The sequence below is a fragment of the Balearica regulorum genome, chromosome 1 (genome assembly GCF_011004875.1).
Source record: "Balearica regulorum gibbericeps isolate bBalReg1 chromosome 1, bBalReg1.pri, whole genome shotgun sequence".
Classification (NCBI taxonomy): Eukaryota; Metazoa; Chordata; class Aves; order Gruiformes; family Gruidae; genus Balearica; species Balearica regulorum.
This window is the reverse complement of record NC_046184.1, coordinates 82118379-82143163: the sequence shown is the minus strand read 5'-3', so window position 1 is coordinate 82143163 and position 24785 is coordinate 82118379. Positions and strand designations below refer to the sequence as shown.

Sequence of the window (24785 nt, the reverse complement as noted above, 5' to 3'; positions counted from 1 at the left end):
TTCCTAATTATTTCTTGATAATGGAACAGAACCGCTCTCATAGTTGTTTCTCATTCAGACCAGTACATGGTCAGTTTTTTAGTATATGCTTCTTGTTTGCAATCACTTTTTACTTTTTTTTAATTCAGTGTCATAGACTTGATGTTAGCAGGTGGGGACCACTTTTATACCTAGTGTGTATTGTTCCTTTCTCTCTGTATTTTGGCTCTGTTGAATCCACGCTCATCTGAGAAGTGCACTTCACCGTTGTTAATGCACACATTTCCAAATACACTGGCAGACATACATACACCATAAAGAGAGGGCAGGGACTGAGACCAGGTAAACAGTAGCAAATTGAAAGTAGCAAAGTCACAGCAAAGTGGGAGATCCATATGGATCAAGATACATGTTGAAGGAAAACATAGGCTAATTTGGGGATGCAAATTAACAAGTACTAGGAACTGAGAGCAGAAAAGCATTTCACAGGCTTAAGAGTCTATCAGAAAGTACAGAGATGCTCAATACTCTCACATGTAGTATTGTACTAAGAATTAACTCCTAGCAATATACTAAAATATACTGACGCTGTTTTGCAGACAACACCAAGTTGGGTGGAAGTGTTGGTCTGCTGGAGGGTAGGAAGGCTCTACAGAGGCATCTGGACAGGCTGGATCCATGGGCCAAGGCCAACTGTATGAGGTTCAACAAGGCTCAGTGCTGGGTCCTACACTTGGGTCACAACAACCCCAGGCAACGCTACAGGCTTGGGGAAGAGTGGCTGGGAAGCTGCCTGGGGGAAAAGGACCTAGGGGTGTTGGTCAACAGTTGGCTGAATAGGAGCCAGCAGTGTGCCCAGGTGGCCAAGAAGGCCAACAGCATCCTGGCTTGTATCATAGTGTGGCCAGCAGCACAAGGGAAGTGATTGTCGCCCTGTACTGGGCTCTGGTGAGGCTGCACCTCGAGTACTGTGTTCAGTTTTGGGCCCCTCAGTACAAGACAGACATTGAGGTGCTGGAGCATGTCCAGAGAAGGGCAAGGAAGCTGGTGAAGGGTCTAGAGCACAAGTCTTATGAGGAGCGGCTGAGGAAACTGGGGTTGTTTAGCCTGGAGAACAGGAGGCTGAGGGGAGACCTCATCACTCTCTACACCTACCTGAAAGGAGGTTGTAGCCAGGTGGGTGTTGGTTTCTTCTCCGAAGTAACAAGTGATAGGACAAGAGGAAATGGCCTCAAGTTGTGTCAGGGGAAGTTTAGATTGGATATTAGGAAACATTTCTTCACCAAAAGGATTGTCTATCATTGGAACAGGCTGCCCAGGGAAGTGGTGGAGTCACCATGCCTGGAGGTATTTAAAAGATGTGTAGGTGTGGTGCTTAGGGACATGGTTTAGCGGTGGACTTGGCAGTGTTAGATTTATGGTTGGACTCAGTGATCTTAAAGGCATTTTCCAACCTAAATGATTCTATGATTCTATTCTACAATTCTAAGAAATAGGGAATAGCAGAGCTCACACAGAAGAACATTCTGAGAAAAGAAAGAGGACAGGTCCCAGGTTTAAGGTGCTTTATCCTGTCTGCCACAAGCAAAGCAGCAGGTAGAGCACAGCATGCAGCTTTAAGCACTGGAGAGCTATTCCTTTCTGTCTGCCCTGATCACCTCCCAAGAGGCAGCAGAGATTTAACAAAGTTCCTGACACCGGGACGTGGCTGTGCTGAGTTAAACGCTCTCACTTTAATATTTAAAATTAATTGAATTTTGTGGGGTTTAATTTTTTTTTTAAATAAAAATGTTTAATTTATTGAAATATTTTCTCTCCCCAACTTTAACATGAAGACAAAGATTTTGGTAGGACAAAAATGTGCATCCTAACTAGCTTTAGTTACAAGCCTTCTACGTCACACTGAGACCTGCTCTTGCAGATTTATCGAAGAAACTAATAGTCATAACTCAATGGTAACCCTATAAAAATTTGCAGCTGCCTCTATCTACTCTGTAAATACGATTTCTTTAAGAAACTCTGAATGTCAGATATGCAGAACTGTAGGGATAATTGGAACTAATAATGAAGAAATCTATCTGTGTTTTGAATACAGATTTATCAAGGACAATTAATTCAAATGAATGGGAGGAAAGAAGAAATAATTCTGAAGCTCTAACCAGAAAACACTACTTGATATTTACAGTATCTACAATACTAGCACTACTTTCAGGCAGTATCTGAGTATTCAATACACCAGTAATGCAAGTAAAGGCCAATCTGATGCTAAATGGTATCTGAATGTCACCTGTAAGATTTGTCTCATCATTATGCTCTGCTTGGTAACTGATTTTGTGCCCTTGCTTTGACACTGATGCTGAGATAATATGGTGATAGATTTCAAGAATCCCACATTTGACACCTTAGCCAAAATTTGATCTCAGAGTAAAACCACACAATGAAAGCATGAGAGCGAAGACCTCAGTTTGAGAAAGGAGACTGGGAAAGACAGAGGTGGAACTAGTTTTAGAACCAGGACGGGTTCAGATGACAACTACCTGGAGTATTAGGTTCAAAAACTTTGTCACGCATCACAAAAAGACAGCTAACATAGGCAAATATATTATGCATCAAAACAAGGGAGGCCAATTGAAGACCTGTGTGTAATAAAAAACATAAATGAAGTCTCTCCTTCCAAAGAAAATGGAAGAACAAGTTTTGTCATGATTTCTTGCCATTGCGGAGGCTAAGCACAGTGTGATTTCAAGGGAATCCAAAAGGAAGGTGAGGCAGGCTGTTGAATATAGCACTGACTCGAGGACCTCAGTTTTGAACAGCCTTGGGTTGTAATGCCTTGAAACAGCTCTTTTAATTTCTGCTTATTTTTATTAAAAAGCAAGGTTACTTTGAGAGCCCTGGAACTACGTTATTGTTTCTCATGTAAACTAGAACTACTCCATAGGTATCTGCACTATGGGAGCAGTGTACTAGACATTTTGAATATATTTTAAAGGAAGTTGAGCCTTGTTTCCCCAGTCTCAAAAGACGAATCTGAAATATAAGCCATATAGATGGGAAACAGTACAGGTTTTAAAGATGGGCAGGATATATTGAAAACTCAGATCTCATCAAGTAAACACTGAATTTAATAAAGAAAAAGAAAGCCTGGTTCTAATTAGTGGGTGTCCATTTTAAAAACTTTTTTTTTTTAATGAAAGTTATGTCTTTCAATAAGGAAAGGATTTATTTTTTTATTTGAGTAAGTCTGCCTAAAGCATTTATTTTGTCTTTTAATGCACTGGAAGAACCCTTCTAAGAACCTTCTAACATAGTGAGAATACTCTAAAAGCTGTATTCTTAAACCCAGCTTTTTAAAGGCACAAATATTACTAGTTCCCACTTGGAAAAATTTTTTCTGACAAAAGATGTGAAGGAACTACTTTGACTATGCAAACTGTCATTAGAAGTACTTTACCTGCAGAATAAAACATCCCGTGCAAATGGGGAGTTTTCTGGCTGTGTTCCAGCTTTGAGATGACTGACATTGAAGTATGAGAGCGTGTGATTGATGAAGCCATGCATGGTTCCATTTTGACTGTATGCGTATTGATACATAAGGCGTGGAATGAAATCAGATGTGACAGCAATTACAAAAGCCTGAGAGACAAAAAAAAAAAAACCAAAAAAAAGCAAAACAACACAACCAAACAGCAGCATTGTGAATCTATGTCTAACATGGTTTAGATTAAGTTAATTCAGGTGATAATTTTCACCTTCAAGTAAGTTTAGAGTGGTGATGAAGTGAGGGTTAAATGGCCAGACCTGGTACAGAACGTATACTTATATAAATGCACAGTAACCTGCTCTGTCTCTCCAGGGGAAGGTTGCAGTCAGGCAAGTGGAATATTTCTTACATCATATAATAACAAAAACAATTAATGTACTGTACATTCTCCATCCCTGGAGCTATTAGGAGGTTTATCACTAGTTTTTTAAAAAAACCTACAAGACATAATAGCTAGCTGGCATAATTTGGAGTATAATTTGGTGTAGTTACACAGTGTTATCTGAGATAAACCAGTTGAGTGCAAAGTGGTCAACCTCCATTTTCACCTCTGCGTAAGGATTTATACATATGACATTGGTGGATCTCATGCTGGTATAAAACTTGTGTAACTGTGAAGTGCATCAGACACAGAAGTATCCAGATCATATTAATAAGAAATCATTAGATTCATTTAAAACTACATTTTGCTAAATAGTTCTTCTGCATCAGTATTATTCAGATGGCAGAACTGGGCATTCAGTATTTTTTAAAATTGGGTATGCACATATTAATATTTCTGCCAACAAAAAGTAGCTAACTGATATTTTAATGGGATCCCCAGGAAATAAAAATGTTCAGAGTTTGTTTGACACAGAAAATAACCAAGGATCATAAATCTGCAAAATGTATTCAGATAAAACCAAGAGGCTGCAGATTTTTGCTCATACAGCCAAGTGCTGGATTGGTGCTGGAAACCTGAAATCTATGCCTGACAGCGAAATTATGGGTATGTGTAGAGCTGCACAGATTTCCTACCTTAAATCCTGGAAACTGCTGAGCCATAAGTGAACAATGCTCCACCCAAGTCAAACAACACTGCTTCTCTGGAGGCATTATAGTTCTCCCAGTTGTAATGATAGCTTAGATACTGCTACAGAGTGCTGTTGTGCTGGAAGCTATTGTACTAGATAAATTGCACAACACCTCTGCACAAGTTTCCCCTTCAGTAGTGACAATCATCTGCCTTTCTAAGGTGCTTTGATATCTTTTATATTTTACGGTTCAACTCGATGATCTTAAAGGTCTTTTCCAACCTAAATGTTTCTATGATCTGTGAGTCAAAAACCCACTAGATATAGTATTATGATTAAACTCCTAGGGCATGGGTCGTTTAGATCTTAAAGCACATACAGGAAAATTTTACTTAGGCATACATGTAGAACAATAAACATAGTGTATCTGTATTACAGACACACATTATGTTCATGTAATCATTCTTGTTCTGTGAAAGAATATATTTTTCCATTAAGATTTTGTAGCTTGGGGAATGTGTAACCCAACTCAAAAGAAAAAAAAAAAAAAAAAAAATAAAAAAGCTACTCTTACAGAAATTATGTTTAGGGATGTAACCATACCTGTATGTATCAGAACAAATGCTAATACTATCTAGCTAAGGACTTTCTGCTCTGTTATATTTACATCCTTTTTATCATACCAACAGTTATACTAGCAGAGTAACAGAAAAAGGCATGGGTATAAATTTTTATCAATTATCTGGAATGTTGCCTGCTTACATCCCTTGCATTGGTTATTCTTGTATGAATTAGTCTTCCTGTCCTACATAACACTAGGATAGAGAGAATGAGACGAGTGAATAGTCATCTTGTTTGTAATTAAATCATGTTTTACACTTCCACAAGAATGAACTGGATAATTTAGATGTTGTTGTATTTTATAGCAATTGAGAAAATTAGACTTCACTTTGAAATTATGTTGGAGGGACAATATATAAGCTCCCACGATCATGGTTAGAAACTGGTATAGCCAAATACTTACATTAATGATAACCGAAAGCTTTCCAATACCATTCAAAATGTTATACCAAATTCCTGTAAGCAAAAAACAGAACTTATTAATGGATTTACTATAATTTTTCTTCTTCTTTACTGAATTTTTGCTGTTATCTTCACTGTAATTTTTTTTTCATTACTTACCTATATCTTTTGCTCTTACTGTGTCTGGCCTCCTCAGTTCAGTAACAAACTTTTTTGCATCAAGCCGGACTTCTATGATGTTGTTCAGAAGAGCAAAGAGAGGTGCCAGAGGGAAGGAGGCAACAAAGAGTGTGACAAAGCCAAACTGGATAACTGGAAGAGAAATATGCAATGTCTTTTGATATCTTCTGAAGGGAGCTGGTAAATGCAGCTGACAACAAATCACTGAGGGGCTTTGTGGGTTACAAAAGCCATAAAACTCCACAATTTGGTCCCAGTAGTAAATATCACAAAACAAGACTATGAAAGAGAGAAAGGTTTGTCACTATGTTTTATGAATGTTTCTAATAATGTTTCTAGTCTCTAGCATGTCAGCACAAGCCAAAATAAATAATAAATTTAATAAAAGACAAAGGGTTCAGAAAGTATTCTGCATTTATATATAATTAACTGATTAAGACTGTGCTGTTCTTCCCTGTCCTTTTGCCTGTAAGGAAAATGATACAGAAGTAAGCAAGAGGGAAAAATCTACAAGGTGTCGCTGTCTCTTCTCAGCTTCCTTTGGAAAACTCAGTGGCAATTTGTCAAGAACAGGAACAGAATAAGTATCTTCGTAGATGCATGAGCCTGTGGTGTCATATAGCATTTTCATCCCTCTTTATGTCACTGATATCCTCCAAGGTTAGATATAGTCCTCTTTAAGACTTAGCAAAGGAGAATGCTATGTTCACTTTGGTTTTGCTAGGTTTGCAATTTGGGTAAAGTAGTTTGGGAGAAAGAAAGCGCTAGTCCACTGGTCCTAAAGAACAAGTAGTATTGCAATGAAACACAGACCTCCTGAGTTTTCCATGCTTACTACAACCAATATACAACTAATAACCCTGGCTGCTTCCTCAGGGGAAAAAAAATGATCAACCAAAGGAAACCTTGTCACTCTAAAGTGGATGGCACATTTTTTGTCATTTTTTCCCAGTACTAAACTGCTAGCACCACAGAGTTCAGCTCAACACCCATAGTATAATGATATAAATGAAAGACCACGTCATTTTCTGACTGAATCATGCCTCTTTTCTAGGGCATAGGATGACCTGACTCCATGCAAACAAATTATCTTCTAAGCAGCTAAGGAATGAATGTCACCCTGCAAAAGCACAATGCTGGAACAACTGTGTTTTTCTGAAAATTCTCAATGTTCTAGAGATGCTTAGAATAATGTAGGAAAAAACCCAAGTTCCTCCAAGCAAGCTTGTTCAGGTTTTGAGTTGGCAGAGTATCCTTAATTCCTTCTCTCAGTGATACTTTAGGGCACACAGAATCTATCATCTCATCTGGGTAAATCTCATTTGGGTACAATTAGAGTTTGAAGAGGGTTGACTTTTTTTTTTTCCCTCCAAGTTGCTAAGGAATTAACAAATTACATAAAAGGCTGTGTCTTCCCTGGAAAGCAGGAGGCACTAGTAGTGATTGTTACACATGAGACTGGATCATTTCCTTGCAAAAATGCTACATTATTTTAATGTAATACTTCAGGGAAGCAAGCGATGTTTATTACCCCAGAAAACTAATGAGGAATAGAAGAAGAGAAAAGAGACTGAAAAACATGCTGCCCAAATGCAAAGGCAATAATCCCAATAAAATTAAACTAATAAATCTAACTGCGACTTACGCTTCAGAATTAAATAAATAGTAGAATAGAAAAAAGTTTGGTGTGTATGAGGTCCTATTTGTTGTGGCTTCTTTTTTCAGCAAATCCCTGTATAAGTTCTCTCTCCACTATAGGAGAAATCTGTTGCACTTTTTGTGAAAAATCAGGGGTTTATGTAGCACAACTGTTTACTTCAAAATAATTTCGTTAGGCACTGTTGTCACCACCTACAACTAACCGATAAAACAGCTTTATCCAGGATCTTCTCTTGTATGCACCTTTTTTTGTGTGCAGATTGCAAGTCTTCTGACTGACATTCCTGCGTTTCTCTTCTCAGTGACAAGATATTTGCACAGTAAAGTGTTACCTCTGTATTATATATACGGCCTTTTGATTTTCATCCTCATTGTTTTGCTTTGAGATAAAGAGTATACCCTAACGTACAATAAGGCAGAGCTTTTTCAAAGCACACCAACATCCTATCCTTGAAATCATACTTTCCTGAATATTTTATGTTCAGAGTCAGGAAAAGGAATTAACAAGGAAATAAAAACAGATGTTAGAGTAATGTCCCCAAAAACTGTGAAATGCTTAGAAAAATGCATAGTGCCAAAATATGCCTTATTTGGTTTTAAGTGAATTTAGCAGGAATAGAACTAGGAGGATTCTATTTAAAAAAAAAAAAAAAAAACCCACAAAAAAACCCAATAAACAAATAAACAAACAAACCCCAGAGGTATTTGTAATGCTTTAAGTATAAAGCACACATGCATTTGCTTTGATGTTGCTTGCAGCTCCTTTTATTCATTGCCTGGGAAAATGCAGTTTAATTTTTTTTCAAGTTCATGAAAGAATGTTCAAGGTATGCAAAGGACTTCTGGACAATTGTGTAAATATGTCTTCACAGAAAACTCTATGCCAGAAGTGTTTGTGTGGCCATCTTGAAAACTCTTCAATCTTCTAGCCTCCTTTTTATGAAAGTGTGAATGATGCAAAAAGCAGGTAAAAACCCACAGAAACAGAACCAAGCACGCCATCATTCTGATGGTCTTGTGTAGTAAACTAGCAAACAATCATTCGAAATAAGCAGTCTGTGAACGGCCTCGCCAATTTAAAGGTGCTTGTTTAGTTCGGTCAGTATTTGTAGAAACAAATGTGTCAGCAAAGCTGCATGGATTAAAAAGAGAAGAATCCTTGCTGTACAGTTCAGGTCCCAGAAGCAAACTAGTCACAGCATCCTGGAGTTCTGCAGACACCTGCCAAGTCACAGTGGAAACATTTACAGTACTTTGAGGGCACTCACAAAGTCTGTTCCATCAAGGACAGCTGATGCCAACCTGTTTTTGGCTGGAGGATTTGATGGCAACCCTGGAATACCCTTTTTGCGTTCATAATTATGCCACAAGGTCTCCATACAAAGCTCTTCTAGCATTCACGTACAACCCTATGATCCTGCATAGGAGCCCTGCCTGACTTGGGTGATGATTGAGCGCTTTGATGCAAAAGGCTAAAGAGACCTGTGCCAGGAGTTGGACCTCTGGACATGCAGCCTCTTTCATAGCTGTCCTACTTGCCCGGTAGGCCAGCCTGGAGACAGCAGAGGTGAATGTCACCCAGCCTCATGTCACAAGCTAGTGAACAAAGTGTTTGAGGGTTGTCTATAAGGGGAAGCCGAGGACATGGGAAATAACACCTTCCCTGGGGCATCAAAGCAAGAAACTAGTGTACTGTCAGCAACACAGACTTTACTTCTGATGAGAGAAAAAAAGCTATCGGTACTCAGGACAAGTCACCTTTACTGTCTGACTTAGGCAGGAAAGAGGCTTCAGAGTCAGCCCAGGATGTACAGCGTTCTCAACACCTGATGCCACGTCTGCAACATCTCATCCAGGCTTAGGCTGGCTGAGCCCTGAGACAAAAACCATAAAAGACAAGCAGCATCAAGAGAAGTCTCTCAGACCAAAGCACTTTTCAGAAGTTCGCTTTCCACAGAAGCTGTTCCTCTGTGTGCAGGGCCTGAACAGAATCCAGCCTCAACAAAGACAGTACACACTGCCCTGCTAATTCTGACCTCCAAATTATAATTAAGATCACAGATCAAGGCTTTTAAATTACTGATCTGGAGAGTGCTAGCTGGTGTTCTTGTGTGAGGGATACAGAATCGGTCCTCAGCATAAAACCTTCCACAGTGAATATCACTCAGGTTCTACCAGGTTTAGACACTGGGTAGTGCAAGTAACCCTAGTATCTTTTACATCAAAACCTAACCTAAGGAAGGTTATAATAATAATTTTTTATGGTTCTGTTGGTTTTTTTCTTAGTTCTGTATCAATATCTGTCATAGGATCATGTGTTAATGGAAGTAAACAATGGAAAAATTAGTCCTGTGCTAAGCAACTTTCCAAGTCCTGAAAAGAAACTTTCAATATACAGCCAAGCCTGACTGAGAAACTAAGAAAAAGGTGTAATTTACTACTCTTTGGTAATAAATGTATGCAACAAGCCTACACACAACAGGCTGAGTTGGTATTTTCAAATCCATCCTCATTACAGAGATTATAGAAAAATGCAGGTTTCTCTTAATTTTTTTTTTTTTTTTTTTTTTTTTTTTTTTTGCTACCTCACACATTGCCTTTTTGATGGCTTTTTCTGCTTTAGGGGAAATTCTTCCAAACCTCTAAGATTAATCCTTACAGTAGTTGGTAGCTACAGACATTGAATCTATTCATTTTCTTCTTAAAATTCAAAAGAGAGTTTTGCCATTGATTTTTAACAGAAGTTGGATGATGAAACCCTTTATTATTATTTCTCTTTGAGAAAAAATGTTTTCGATTAATTGCCACATGAACCTTGGACTCTTAGAGGAGTTAGACTGGAGAAGGAAAGCCCAAATGAAATAAGAATGTGAAAGTCATTGCTGATGTCAGTTTCTTCTCAAGAAAACAGTCAGTAATGGTATAAATTTTACACATTCACATGCATCATTCATCTGGTTTTGGATCTGATTTCATAAAGTTTGTTTCATTAGCAATATTTACTGCTACTCTAAACATCAATTTCTTGCCAACTCCTATCACTGCAGGCTAATTACACATGTTGCAAACTTGCTACTAGCTGGAAGAGGATGTTGTTATATGTGCTACCTACTTTGGGAATGCATGTGGTCTGGTATATTGGGCTGGGTCAAAAGTCATTGCACAGTTTTAGAAACAGGAAGTACTAATGACAAATTTGACACATAACAATTATGTTTCAGGATTCCTTGAGCAAAATTTTCTGATCACTCAGGAACATTAAGAGTCTCTCTGCTGAAGACTGCTGGCTAAAAAATACAAATATGTATCAGTTAATAATATCAAAACAAACACTCATCAGAAACTTCAGTGGTGCAAATGAAAACTGAGTGCAGACATGCTATTGACTGACAAGGCCTGTTCAAGAAAGAAGTTCAGCACAGTCTGCTGACTGAAATCAGATTCAGAGTTCAGCTCACTGAAGAAATGACCCACAAAAGCTTTCCCCAAAGGAAAACTTGGACTTTATTTGCCATAGTGAAGTGTTGGCCTCTTCTTCCCACACCACTGGTATCTGTAAAATGCCACTGAAGTCAATGGAAGTCTGCCTGACTTACAGATTTTGGATTTTACCTTCTTACATGGTGTTTTTTTTTTTTTTTTTTAGATTTATTTATTACTTTTACCTTAAAACTAAACACCTTAGTCTTGATGCTTGCTCTATGTGACATCAAAGTCATGAACTAAATGTTTGCTCTATGTTACGTCAAAGTCATGTACTTGATTTTGTGGACCTGCTCTTAGTTAGATGTTTCACTTTCAGAACTAGCAACTGTTGAAATACAACTTTGTGCAAGAGTCAGAATCCATGAAAACATCATTCCTACCACTGGCTGTCCTCAATTTGCTTGTAGCGTCCACACTGCAGCTGCTGACTCTCCATCAATTAGTTCAGAACTATTGTAGCACAATTCTTCAAGAAAACTTGTGTTGCAGTTTATTAATAGGAGATTTTATCCAAGAAAAGCAAATAAATTTTTGCCTCATATTTCCCAGCTCTGTCCTAGTTACCTATTTCATTATCTTTTTAAAGCCTTGGTTTGAGATAATCCTTCAGTCTCTTTTTAGGGCCAGGAAACATCCTAGTGTCACAAGTTGTTAGACCAAAGCCTCAATATGGCACCTTTCCTGTCTAAAAAAGGTAAAAATACAAGTAACTGTCCTTCTCTGGGTATGTCTTCCTGGGGCAGAGAGAGCTCTCAGCAAACTCATGTGTTTGTGAATGGGGAGGATGGATGTGAAGTTAACAGGCCAGTGGAAGGTATCATTTGCCCTTCTCACGACATCTAGCAGAAATGGTGAGAAAGCTTCCTATAAATACATTTGCTCTGGTTTGTAGATCACTCCTGAGGTGGTGGGGAAGGCATAGTGGTATAGGTGCTGGCTTAGGGACCACTGGAAGTAGGAGTCCTGAGGAACAGGATCACCAAGCAAATGATTCAACTTAGGGTGATATTAAACATCCTCGTCTGACAGAATCTACATGTATATTTAAAGAGCTGAACAGCTTTAGGAGGCCTTGTAAAATGCATGAACTGAAAGCTACCTCTAAGACAGAGATGGCTGTAGCCTGAGTGAGTGAGAGAAGCTCAGATTGTTCTTCTCTTGCCAACATTTCCCTCTTTCATGTTTGTGGTTCTTTGTGCTTACTGTTAACTGATCAGTCATGATTAGAGGTACCAGCTCAGTGTTCCTGTTAGCCACCACACTGCCTCTTGTTTTAATGGTGCCAGTGGCTTTGCTGACATGGACTAGAATGACTGCCATTTTGCAGAACCAAACTCCAATGAACAAAGGCAGAACCACATTTCCCAACATGAAAATATAAGAGATGAAAAAAAAAAAATCAGTAAATCTTAATATTTCTACTAAATTACCCAGACTTAAACAAGGGGGGGGGGGGGGGGGGGGGGGGGAGTGTAGAGGAGAGCCTCTCCAAGGCTTCAGGCTTCCTAGTATAAGAAATCAAAACAAAAGGAAATCACAGCAGTTTTGAAATGGCCATTCCAAAATGGAAGTGGGATAGTTATCATCAAAAACTCCTTTACTTGTGGCATATCATACTGCTGAACGCATCCTGAGATGGCTCCAAACAGGATACCTCAGACAAGTGGTGCCTCACCGGGGCTAATCTGCTTCATAAGAGAATGCAAAGAGAATATATGATTTGCCGCATGGGGAGTGGGCCAGACTCCAAGTTTCCTTCAGAAAGGGCACATGTCAATCCTTTTTATAGAAATTAGTAGAAGAAACTCTATATGGGTACAAAAGGCAAGGACTGCCTGTAATTAGGGTATAGACTAGCGAACAGCAGACCTGGAGTCAAGAGTCTCAGTTTGGTCAGAGCCTGTCTGTGTAGTCTTAAAGATGTCACCCAACCTTAAAAGTAGGAGCATCCTGGCAGGACAAACCTGAATCTAGTGAATATTCACAGATGGATACATGATCTATCCATGCCTGTCTCTGCATGAAACCCCATCATCATCTGAATGGGGGAACTCAAAGGCTACAGTAAGCCCAGTCTACAGTTTCTTATTCAGCTGCTTCGTTCCCGGTTGAGCAGATAGCCACTGATACCAGTGGGAGCTTGCCTGAGTAAATCAGTGTGAAAATTGAGAACTAAGTTCTGAAACAGCAGCCAGATTTCTCTCTTCTTCTTAATATCATACCTCTTCTCACATCCCAGTCATTCTGCCTTTTTAAGACATTCAGAGAAAAAAATGCTTCCTCTGCACTTGCTGCATTGTTTCCCTTCCCTCCTCCTCTCAAATCAAATTTAGAAAAACAGGTAAATAAGCTGTGTAACTGCCTCTGGCCTCGCCATTCCAGCTTGATGCCCTTCAGAACAATCCCAGATGACAGGTTCAGTGCTGAGCTGCAAAAAGTGCTTCCTGTCGGCGTGGGTGGTCTGAGTCACTCTGCAGTGAATCTGACAGCTGAGTGCAGTGATATGGACCCGGGGCAACAAGCGGGCTGGGGAGGTGCAGCTTGGGTTTCATTTGCTGCACATTTGTCTTGAATCCCACGGGCAGGGCATAGCTCACTGTGGCACACTACAAGGCTCAGTGAGCTACTCTCTTCACTTGAGAAGCTAATTCTCCTGTTGTAAACAAATGTTTAGATTAGTAATTCATCCATTCATTTTCAGGGCATCTATCTAATTATCCCTGAATGACTGCAGGATGAGGCACTCAACGTTGTTTATCATCTATGCACAAGGAACTAATCTAAAATACAGGCTTATTGTCCTGTGATTTTTAACATCAGCAGCTTAGACCCTGATAGTACAAGTTATTCCAAAGGCAGACCTTTGCATCTAAGTGATGTCCTCATCAATGAATCGAGGGTGACATCCTATACAGAGGTCTCAAATCAGTGTGACAGCATCATCTCAGATGCAATGGGAGTTTGCCACAGGTAACAGAGAGCGAAAAGAGTTTCCTCCCACACCTAGACTCTTTGCATTAGGTCCAACTACAATTAGGAGAAAGCACACGTATATAATGTTTGGTGAGTGGGAGATTCTAATTCATAACACATTCAAGGCTCCATCCTGCTTCTGTATCAGTCAGCCACACTTCTTGGTTATCACAGAGCATTCTTAGCAGTCTCTGGCTGATTACAACTGGGAAGAAGTCTTGCTCCTCCTTACCCTGTCAGTGGCTTTCGCTGTAATTGGCATTCAGGCTGCAACCAATCACGTGCTCTAACTCCCAGAATGAGTAAGATCAACTACCACAGATGTGCAAGGATGAGAAATTAAATATTTATAAACAGTTGTATTTATTCTGTTTGTTTATTACCAATAACTAAAGCTCCTTGTCCTTAGAGAGAACTTGCTAACAAGGAAATTTTGGATGTTAAAATGCAGACATTTCTGCATTATGCCTGAGCATAAAAACATATGAAAATGTTTACAAGGGGAAATGTCTATATTTTTTCACCATTGTTTAACTCAAAAATTGCAAAGAAGTTTGCTTAAAGTTTCCAGGAGGAAAAATCATCTTGGACTGAAGTAATGCATTGAAAAAATCAATCCTAAAGGAGAATTTTTCAACAAAGTATCATCATGTGCAGAAGGAGATAAGGTAATAGAGGCTGCAACACACAGCCAGATCCTAAGGTGAGTTGAAACAATTGAGAGGGAGATGATGGCAAGTGAGGGCTTCTTTTTGTCAACTTAATGGCACTACAGAGGGCAAGGTTCAGATCCACAAACATATCCATAAAAGAGATCTCCAAATCTGCCATTATACAAAGTACCTCATATACACTTACATATTTATATATTTACATAAACCCACCACTATATAAAATCCTATATATACATTTATAGATATATTTTATATTATATCTAGAAATCAATGTAGCTATTTCTATATATATAGATAAAACATACATGCTATTCACTTTTTTTGTCATAAAATGTATTCTCTTTCAGATATTTTGAGAATAGTGGCTTGTTAAAACAGGAGTTGTCACATACAATATTTAACAGATGTCTGGTTTTAGATAACATGCCCATTGACAAGCTGTGGTTCTCTCCTGAATACTTTTATGCCCTAAAGCTTGGGTTTGCTTACATTATTTCTCTTCTTCCTCTTCCCCCGCCCATATCATTCCCCCTTTCTCCTCCCCTGCCTCTCCAGGGTCTACTCATGAGGCAGCTACAGGGCTGAAGGGTAGACTGCAATCTTGGTTTGCATCTGGTGTGAAGAGCCGGGCCTCTTACTCACTAGCATCCCCGTGTGCTGCTTCCTCTCAGGTTCCCTTCCCTGAGGACAGCTGAAGTTGGATTGTGTCCCAGGGCTGCAAGACTGAGTTATTTGGCGATTATTTGCACCTCTGTCCTCCTGGGTTCTGTTCAGTCATAGAGATACTCCTTGGAGTGTATAACAAACACACTTTAGAATGAGAAAGAAGTCATGTATATATTTCACTTTGGAATTCTCTATCAGATGCTTGATATTTGTCCTTGGCTAATTCAACTGTAGTGTACTCCTTTATCCCGGTGTTTGACCTGCTCCTACTGGAGCAGTGGATGAGTGTAAGTGGATGCATGGAGATGAACATGATCAAACGGTCTCAGTGAAAGCTGAGAGGAGGCAACAGAGGATTCCTCACAAAGTAGAATTATACCAAAAATGCCTAGTTGTTGGGTTTGTTCTCTGTATCCATTTTATAGGCCAGATACTGTAATCAGAATTTCAAACATCATTTCCTAAGTATCAGCACAACTTTGGGCAATGGAGTTACTCTTGAGCAAAGTGCAATCAAGATGCCAAAAGGACTAGACTTCCAAATCGTAACTACTGAGGACAATGGCACAGTGCCAAACATGTTAAAATAAAAATAAATTATTGATTATATTTTATTTGAACAAACTCAGTGCTTTAAAGTTTCTTTCCTGACTCTTGACTTCCAGATAGCAGAAAATATTCTAATGCTACATCTCAAATGACTTATGGTGGACACATCAACCTCAAACCCTAAATCACAGTCTTTTAATGATATGCAAATGATGGATCAAGTCACTAAGATGTCAGCAATCCACACTTGCAGATAATAAAAAATGCATACAGTTCCACTCTGATAGACATTGCATCTTGACAGAGGTATTTCTGTGAAGCAGCAGATCCAGCTCCTGGATCCCACCTAGTAGAAATCAGGAACTGCTGTCTCCCTGACAGTGTGGTTACAGAATATATAACTGGTGGCATCTTGCCACTTCAAGAAAGAATTGCTCCCAGTTCCATGTGGGTTTCCACCAACAAACTTATCTCCTCTAATGTGGAAAAGCAAACTGTGGAGCAACCTTGAAAAAAGTACTGATTTCTGCCATAGTTTAGCAGCAATCTAAGTAATTGTGAAAAACAGCAAGTGCGTACGTACACATAGATGATATACACATGGTGGGCAGCAGCTTTACAAAATTAGAACACTATTGACTGTCGTGGTTTAGCCCCAGCCAGCAGCTGAGCACCACGCAGCCACTCACTCACTCCCCCCCCCCCTTCCCCCCCCCCCAGTGGGACAGGGAAGAGAATGGGAAGGAAAAGGCAAGACCTGGTGGGTTGGTATAAGGACAGTTTACTAGGGTAGCAAAGGGAGAGGGGAAAACAAAACAAAACAAAACAAAACGGTACTTAACAGAGTATACCAAACTGGTGATACACAATGCAGTTTCTCACCCAAGGACCATACAACTCAGACCGCACGCTCAGACCTGTCCTGAAACTGCACTGTCCCCGAGCCACGCGTCCTGGAGCTGCTGCCACCCCTCCCCGGCTAGCCCCCCTTTTATGCTGAGCATGATGTCACATGGTATGGAATACCCCCTTTGGCTAGTTTGGGTCACCTGTACTATGTCCCCTCCCAACTCCTTGTGCACCCCCAGCCGTCCCACTGGCAAGGCGGTGCGAGAAGCAGAAAAGGCCTTGGCTCTGTGTAAGCACTGCTCAACAACAACAGGTCCACATAACAAAAACATCTCTATATTATCAACGCTGTTTCCAGCACAAATCCAAAACATAGCCCCATAGCTACTGTGAAGAAAATGAACCCTCTCAGCTGAAACCAGGACATTGACTTTAATAGATTTGCTCGTACTTCACATGGGTTTGAAAGACGACCAACTATCTGGCAGTGCATACCACTAATGACGTCAGTCACTCCAGCAGGATGATGCACACAGGGGAAGTATGCACATGCTACTGGTATGAAAGGAGGAAAACTGAGAAATAATTCCTAAGTGTGTCCTAGATTTTCTTAGGAAGGGTGGCCAACTTGATACCTGCATGCCACAGCTCTCCATGGGTAAAATGGGAATAACAGTTCTCCATTCCACTGTCTTTCAGTTGACCAAGAAGCTCTTACAGGCTGAAGGTTCTCTCCTGTTGTATATGTGTGTGGATTTTAATTTAAGCATAGTTGGGAATGCTGTGTACATGATTTAACATCATGTAACATTCAGTCATGAACTAAGTAATCTAAAAAGACATTCCTATGGTTTTCTGTTGTAAAGGATAATTTACTTCTATGAGAAAATACACATTTATATTTTGGAATCTAAATATTTTTACTACATTTGAAACACTAATGAGCAATTTTAATTTTGGGAGGAATTACACCAGATGGTTGTGCTGCCATTGAGAAGGACCTCAACAAGCTGGAGAAACGGTCCAAGAAGAATCTCACAAAGTTCAGCTAAGGAAAACGCAAAGTCTTGCACGTGAGGAGGAATACCCCCAAGCACCGGTAGACGCTAGTCACTGCCTAACTGGTAAGCAACTTTGCAAAAAAGGGCCTAGGCATCCTGGTGGCCAGAATGCTGAACACGAACCAGCAATGTGGCATAGCTACAAAGAAGGTCAATAGCCTTCTGGGGTGCATTAGGAAGAGTATTGCCAGCAGGTCAAGAGAGAGGATCCTTCCCCTCTACTGAGCACTACTGTGACCACACTTGGAGTGCTCTTTCCAGTTCTGTGCTTCCCAGTACAAGAAAGACATAGACATAATGCAGTGAATCAAGTGAAGAGACACTGAGATGATTAAGGGAAGGAGGACTTGATGTACAAGTTGAAGCTGAGAGACCTGAGACTGTTGTACCACAAGAAGAGAAGGCTCAGGGGGATCTTACCAATGTGTTCAAATTCCTCTTGGATGGATTAAAGAAGACAGAGCTAGACTGTTCTCAAGGGTGCCCAGTGAAAGGACAAGAGGCAATGGGCACTAATTGAAATATAGGAAATGCAATTTAAACATAAGAAAAACTTTTTTACTGTAAGGGTGATCAAATACTGGAACAGGTTGCACAGAGAAGTTGTAGAGTCTCCATCCCTGGAAATATTCAAAGCCCAACTGGACAACTGGACAAATCCCTAAGCAATCTGCTGTAGCTGACCCTGCTTTGAGCAGGAGGTTGTACTAGATGATCTCCAGAGGTATTCTGTGATTCTGTGGCTCTATGGTTTCTATGCAATTCACAGCTGGGAACACTGGACTCTCACAGTATAAGTATTAACAGATACTAGGACTCATCATTGTTGCTATGCTGGTAAAGTGGTAGTCTCATAGCCCTGGTGTCTTGTATGTAATTTCTGCAAAGCTACAAGTGTTTTGGGTTTTTTTCCCCCCTTTATCATGCTATGTTATGATGTACAGTCATAAAATACATAGTGATTGGTCCTATGTAAACCTATGGTTATTGCAGAAAGGGAAAGGGAATTCAGAAAACTTACTCATTTCCATATATTCTGGAGTGAGCCCAGTGAAAGGTTCCAAGATGTAGTCAAGATCCCATTGCTGAGGGTCCTTTGACTGGTTGGTGTCCATTTCTTTTGGCTCAGTTCTTTCATCCTTCAGCTTCCTGAAGAGCTTCTTTAGCTTCCTGAGGAACAAAAGTTTAGATTGAACCAATTCTTTTTTTTTTTTTTTTTTTTTCCCCTATACAAGATTTGGCCCAAGTCTTTGTGTGGCAACAGAAAATGTATAACATTTTACTTTAGTACCCCATAAGCTTAGTTTACACCATCCTCTGAAGTTCTGATGCTGCTTATTGCCAGATGACAGGCTTCAGGAGGCAACAGTTCCTGTGTCAAGAGGAAAATTACAACAGCATAATGCTGTTAAAATGGAGTTGAACCCAGTACTTTTAAAAATTGTTTCTCTCTAGATACGTGTCAAATGGGCATCTCCCAGAAGTTCAAGCACCTTGGACCTAAATAATATTAGTAATAAGTAATACTCTCAAAAACAACCCACTGGGCACCTGTCCCTCAAGAAAGAAAGAAAGAAAGAAAGAAAGAAAATACCAGAAGGTTATGTGATGCCTTCATACCACATATCTAGGACAACTGCACTTTTCCCTCACCATGAAACTTGGGAACTTCCAATATAGTATACTTTTAAGGTCAAAATGACCAAACATATTGCCAAACAAAGTGGGTGCAAGAATGTACTGATTCCTGAACCTGGTAGTCTCACGAACATTTTAGCAGAAAAAATGCCTATTTGTCAAAGCAAAAGGAAATAAGCATCTCTGCTAATAAATCTGCAGCATCAAAAAAAAAAAGACATTTAGGACTCTAAAAATTAATATTATTGACTTAAAGCCAGCCCTGTGACCACCAGAAAACACCTGCAGCTCTTCAGGTTCCAGTGCTCTCTTGTCACAAGCACATATACCTGAGTTTAACTAAATAGACAAAAAAAGATGCTGCTTGTGGTACCTTAAAGGGGAAGCACTCTTTAACCAAAATGATGCTACAACTAATAAAAATAATAAAATATGTAACTATGAAATGTTAAGTACAAGCAATGTCTTAATTTTACAAATGGCCTTTCATCCTGGAGAAACACAATTCCCTTGCTTTTACCTAACACGCAAACAGGGTTCAAACTAACGGAGAATCAGATTCATGAGAGAGTTTCAGCAAGGTCAGTAGAATTTGGTCTCAGAGATGTGTATCATCCCTGCCATCCACAAACAGAAATCCTATCTTAGTCACTTCCGATCCAGTAACAAATTATTGCTAGAAAAGTGTCACTTGGGATATATGCAGTAACAGCCTCTTCAGTACTCCACAACGCAGCCCATACTGGAACTTACTGGAACTTCTCTGCAAGTTTATTCCTAAGCCACTGGAAACTACAGAATTTACTACCATCAAAATTGAAACATTTATTGAACGCTTATATGAAAATATGTATTTCCAAAGTAATTTTTTTTTCATGAGAATTTACTGATCATGTGTAAGGCAAAGTATGCAGACCTATATAGACCCTGAAAAATTTACTTCACCAGGCGTTAGATGCTTTATGTACTTGCACAACTGCATAATCTTCTTTCAGAGGTTTCTCATAAGAGTTTTAGAGTTTCTGAATTTTTCTTCAGATATGCCACAGTGTGTATAAAGGTGGAACACTGAGGCAGCACACAACCACTATTATGGTAAGTCTTCTAAATTCCAAATTCCAGTCAGGAAACATTTCTGCTAACTGAAAAGTATACGTCTTGCAAGATCAGCTCTGCTGGTGAGTTTTCACGGCATCTGAAGCAGAAAAGCAAAACCATTTCCTACTGTTTCTTAAGTAAACACAGATCAGCTATATCTCCCAGCTCCCACAGATCAGAAGAGGTTGTATCAGAGGTTCTCATTTTGACCACATTTTACAATAACATTGTCCATTTTGGCCAGACTACAAATTACTTACATGGGTGAGCAATTATTTGTGCAAGTATTTCTTTGGACCTCAGCAGGAATAGTAGTATCAGTCACTGCCCACTGAGATGGGGATACAAATTTCACAACACTGACAAATACATGAATTTCATAAGTAGTATAAGCCCACAGTAAAATAAATCCATCTCTAAAAGAAGAGTAAAATATTCCCAATGACACCCACAGATGACATTTTAAATGTATATGCATTAATAACTTCATGCTGTTTTACACATTGAGAAATTCCTGTGGAAAATTGTAATAGAACGAGATATTTCTTCAAAATCAAGGAAGCAAATGCAGTTGAATTAGCATAAAACATCAAGATTTATACTTATTGTATGTCTTCATTTTGCAGATGAAATTTACCTTTCACAAATATGCACGACATCATTTTATAGTTTCTCACATACGTGCCATATAAGTGAAAATCCAGACTAATTCCAGTGATGTTTTGCCAGTAGTGTAAGCAGGGCTCTCCCACAAACTTTTCCCCCACAGCCTGCGATAAATCCTTTGAACTAGAGGTGTGTGGCCTGGAGACAGGAGTGTATGGGGAAATGGTAGGGGTTTTCATTTGTACCTCCAGTTAAGCAGAACTGATTTCTCAGACCCTAACTTAAGTAGCAGGGCAAGACTAGCTGGCAAACACACTAAAAGCTTTGCTGAGTAGGTTTATTGCTTTGTTCCTCAATATACATTGAACCACGCAGGAACACTGTATCACCACACAGCACAAGGCTCTATAGCAGCCTGGAAACGACCACAGTGGCTGCAGAATTTCTACACCAATCAGTGTTTACGGGACCCATTCGAATTCATCGCCGGTATGGAGGAAATGGGGATTGGCAGACACTCTTAAAACCGACCTAGGTTGCACCAGGCCCTGCCAGTCCCAGGATCACAAAGCTGCAAAAATCAATAGATCAACTCCAGCTTTTGTTCCAGGTGCAGCTAAGACATAGCTCATAAGTCCTCAGTACTTTAGCAATACCCAGATATATTGGGGCTAAACAAATACTTTCGGTACCCAGAACATTCTGTTTACACAGTTTTAATAAAAGGGTGGGGAGATTTAAAATACTTCACAAGAAAGAATTAGATGGATCCTTACAAAGACATTTACCTCCTACATCATGCAAACTCAGCCATTTCAAGACACTAAAATTTCCTTCCCCCCCCTCTGCTTTTATGGGAATCAAGGGAACTTGTCTGTGACAGAGGTGATGTAGTATTCAGAGGGTAGGTGACTGGGGGCAGGATTTAAAACAATCAAAGAATTCCCAGGATGCTCTTCCAGCATATCCCAATTAATTTCCTAATGTGAGAGACTCTCAGAGGACAGTGAACAATAAGTTGAAGACAGTGCTGATTTCTCTTCCAATAAAATGATATGAGCTATAAATGTCCCTCACATTTCCGTGGGCAGATGAGATTGAAGAGCATCTTGCCATCCCTGTGCAGCAGCTGAGATAAAATTTGGGTGTGTTTAGATGTGAAGTCTGTACATGTGTGATCTAATCCTCTGGTTATAGCACCACGGAGTCGAGTTATGGAGTTTAATGCATACACAAAACTCCCCTGAGAACCCAGTAACTAAAACAATCGTTGTTGTTTTTAATGTTTATTTGGGAATACACTAAATCCAGGGCTCAGTTACTCAGAATAATTTTTAATTTTTCATCTGGCTATCTATAACCCAGGCATGAGGAGTGGCACCTTTAACTATTTTGAGTTAAGCTTTGAAGAGTGTTCTTATTTCTATTTAGATGTAATTTTTAAAGGATCAACTAACTGAAAGCAAGTCAAACTAATTCTTTCAAATTTTCCACAAAAAATGTACCTTTGTGTCATATCCAAGCATGTGAACTTTCAGACCAAAGAGAAAATGTCAGAACGTTAAAGGAACAGAGAACAGGGATTTGCACAGTGTTATTCTCCAGCTATACAGCAGTAGGGCAATGAAAATGAGTTTTGCAGAACTGTATAGCTGCACATATGATTGTGTTATTAAAACTGAGTAAGGTTTTTAAATGCACTTGTGTGAAACCTGTTCTTTAATTACTCAGATCAACATTTTTAAACAAAGTTGGCAGATGTTGATAATCAAAAGCTACTTTAGCTTCTGATTTCTGCATGCCAGGCAGCCCCACCAGTGAGAAAGAGGTAGGTTTGCCCATTCAGGATGAGTCTCCGAGACACTTTGTGCTGAAGAGGCACATGCAGCAAAGTTTCATGAACTCACTAGCAGACATATGAATCTGGACAAACAGAAAAACCTGTAGAACTGCAGATAGCCATTATTTCTGGTCCTTTTGCCAGTGAATATAAAAAAGCAAGATATATCCTTGAGGAGACTGAATAGCATGGAAGAAGAACGAACAAAGGATCAGGGAGAAAGAAAATGGATAGGTTTGTGTCAGAAGGCTACATCTAGAGCAGTTAAAAATGATGCTGCAGTTTCTCACACGGGATTGGCACCAAACTGTTGTGTTAGATAAGAGGTGGGAACATAGTTTAATTATGCTGTTTGTAATTTCTAATATAACCAATAAGCTTCCCATTATGCAATGCAATCGGCATCTGAGGACAGCATAAAATCACTACAGGGAAAAGCCCCATCCTTGAAGAACCCACAAGATTTTGACAAAACAGATGAGGAAAAGAAGAGAGAAATCAAGTGATTGTGGCTGGGCTGCAAGCACATTGTGCGCTTACAGAAAGCCTCCTTTTGAAAAAACAGACAAACGATTCAACAGTTGCTGTATTTATACAGTAAAAATGAGTAGCAGGATTTGGGGGATCTAGGAGAAGACATGAAGATGACTTGGGAAAAATGAGAAATTTGTGGAGTGAGATGGAGTGGAACATACTCCAGTGGAGGCTAGAGAGGCAGGGCAGCTGGGAGGCAAGTTGAAGTATGACAGAAGCAGGAAAATTATTTTGTTGGCACAAGTCTTTGTGTTTTTGTTGACTGTGCAGTCCTCATGATGCATCTCCACCAGAGCTTGCCAGAAAGATTGGAACTGAGGATCGGTTTACCAATTTCTCAAGACTCATTTAACAAATGCACTTGGGTACCACAAAGGTAGATCACCTGTGACAGTCACCAAGAACTGGATTTGCAGTATTGCAAGGCAATACTGGCTAGAACAGAGATGCAAATGGAGACACTACATGAAAGACAGAAAACCCCTAGAATCCAGCTGTCAGGGATGAATGATTATTTACATCAGGTGTTTTTTTAAGGCTATCTTTCCAGTTCATGTGTTCTCCTTTGTAGCATGATAGAAAAGGGTACAGAGAGAAAGCTAGACAGAAAAGACTATTAGATTGAGTAGCTGGAGCACTTGTCTAGAGAAAAAGAAGTGCAGTGACTCAGACTCTTGTGTCCTTGCCTGTAATTTTGTTTGCTGCTTTGGGGAAGGAGCACTGAAGGTACAGGCTTTTCTTCAGTCATATTCCTATAGTCTGTGCACATGAGGAGAGACCTTCCTATTGTCACAGGTAACAGGTACAAGAAGGAGGCAGGGGGAGAACAAAAGGACTTTAATCTCTCATCCTGTTCCACAGATTTATGGTTGCTTCTTTGGCACACTCAGTCATGCTTCCTTGGCACACTCAGACCTCCTGGATTCTACAGGAGTTTCAGTAGTGTTTGGGATTTATTGATTTCTCAAACAGAAGAAAACAACAACCAAAAACCAGAAAGGAAAAAAAATAATTAAGAATAATTTATTAAATGTGAAAAACAACATAAAAGATAATAGCTATGAAAAGGTGTCTCTAAATTGATTTTATTAACTCTTAGTATTCCCATCCAGCATAGTTAAGTACATTTTGAAGTAAGCGATGGAAACTGATGTTGAATAAAGAGGCTAAAATCACAGCCCCACTAAAGTCAATGGGAGTTTTGCCATTGACTTCAACCGGGCCAGGATTTCACCCTAAGGGTTTATCACCAAGGTCAAAGACAGAGGGTAATAAAATAACCTCATGAATTTTTTTCAGTAAGTTCACAAAAAACGGAACTGAAGAAAAGGAATCTTAGAGGAACTCTAGGTTAAGAATCTCAAGCCCTGCAGCCTTTTAGGGTCAATTCCTGTGGCAACAGTAAAAGAATCA

At 39.6% G+C, this 24785-nt stretch overlaps 1 protein-coding gene across 1 annotated transcript in view; it reads right to left on the bottom strand.

Annotated features, from left to right (window-relative positions):
• The window catches only part of ANO2 (anoctamin 2), a 200244-nt gene that overhangs the window by 5674 nt on the left and 169785 nt on the right, over nt 1-24785 (bottom strand). The window contains exons 20-23 of the mRNA XM_075761415.1: nt 18678-18826; nt 5719-5871; nt 5561-5613; nt 3434-3615 (exon numbers count right to left, since the gene is read on the bottom strand). Coding sequence (XP_075617530.1) covers nt 3434-3615; nt 5561-5613; nt 5719-5871; nt 18678-18826 — 537 coding nt within the window. The remainder of the gene's footprint in view (nt 1-3433; nt 3616-5560; nt 5614-5718; nt 5872-18677; nt 18827-24785) is intronic.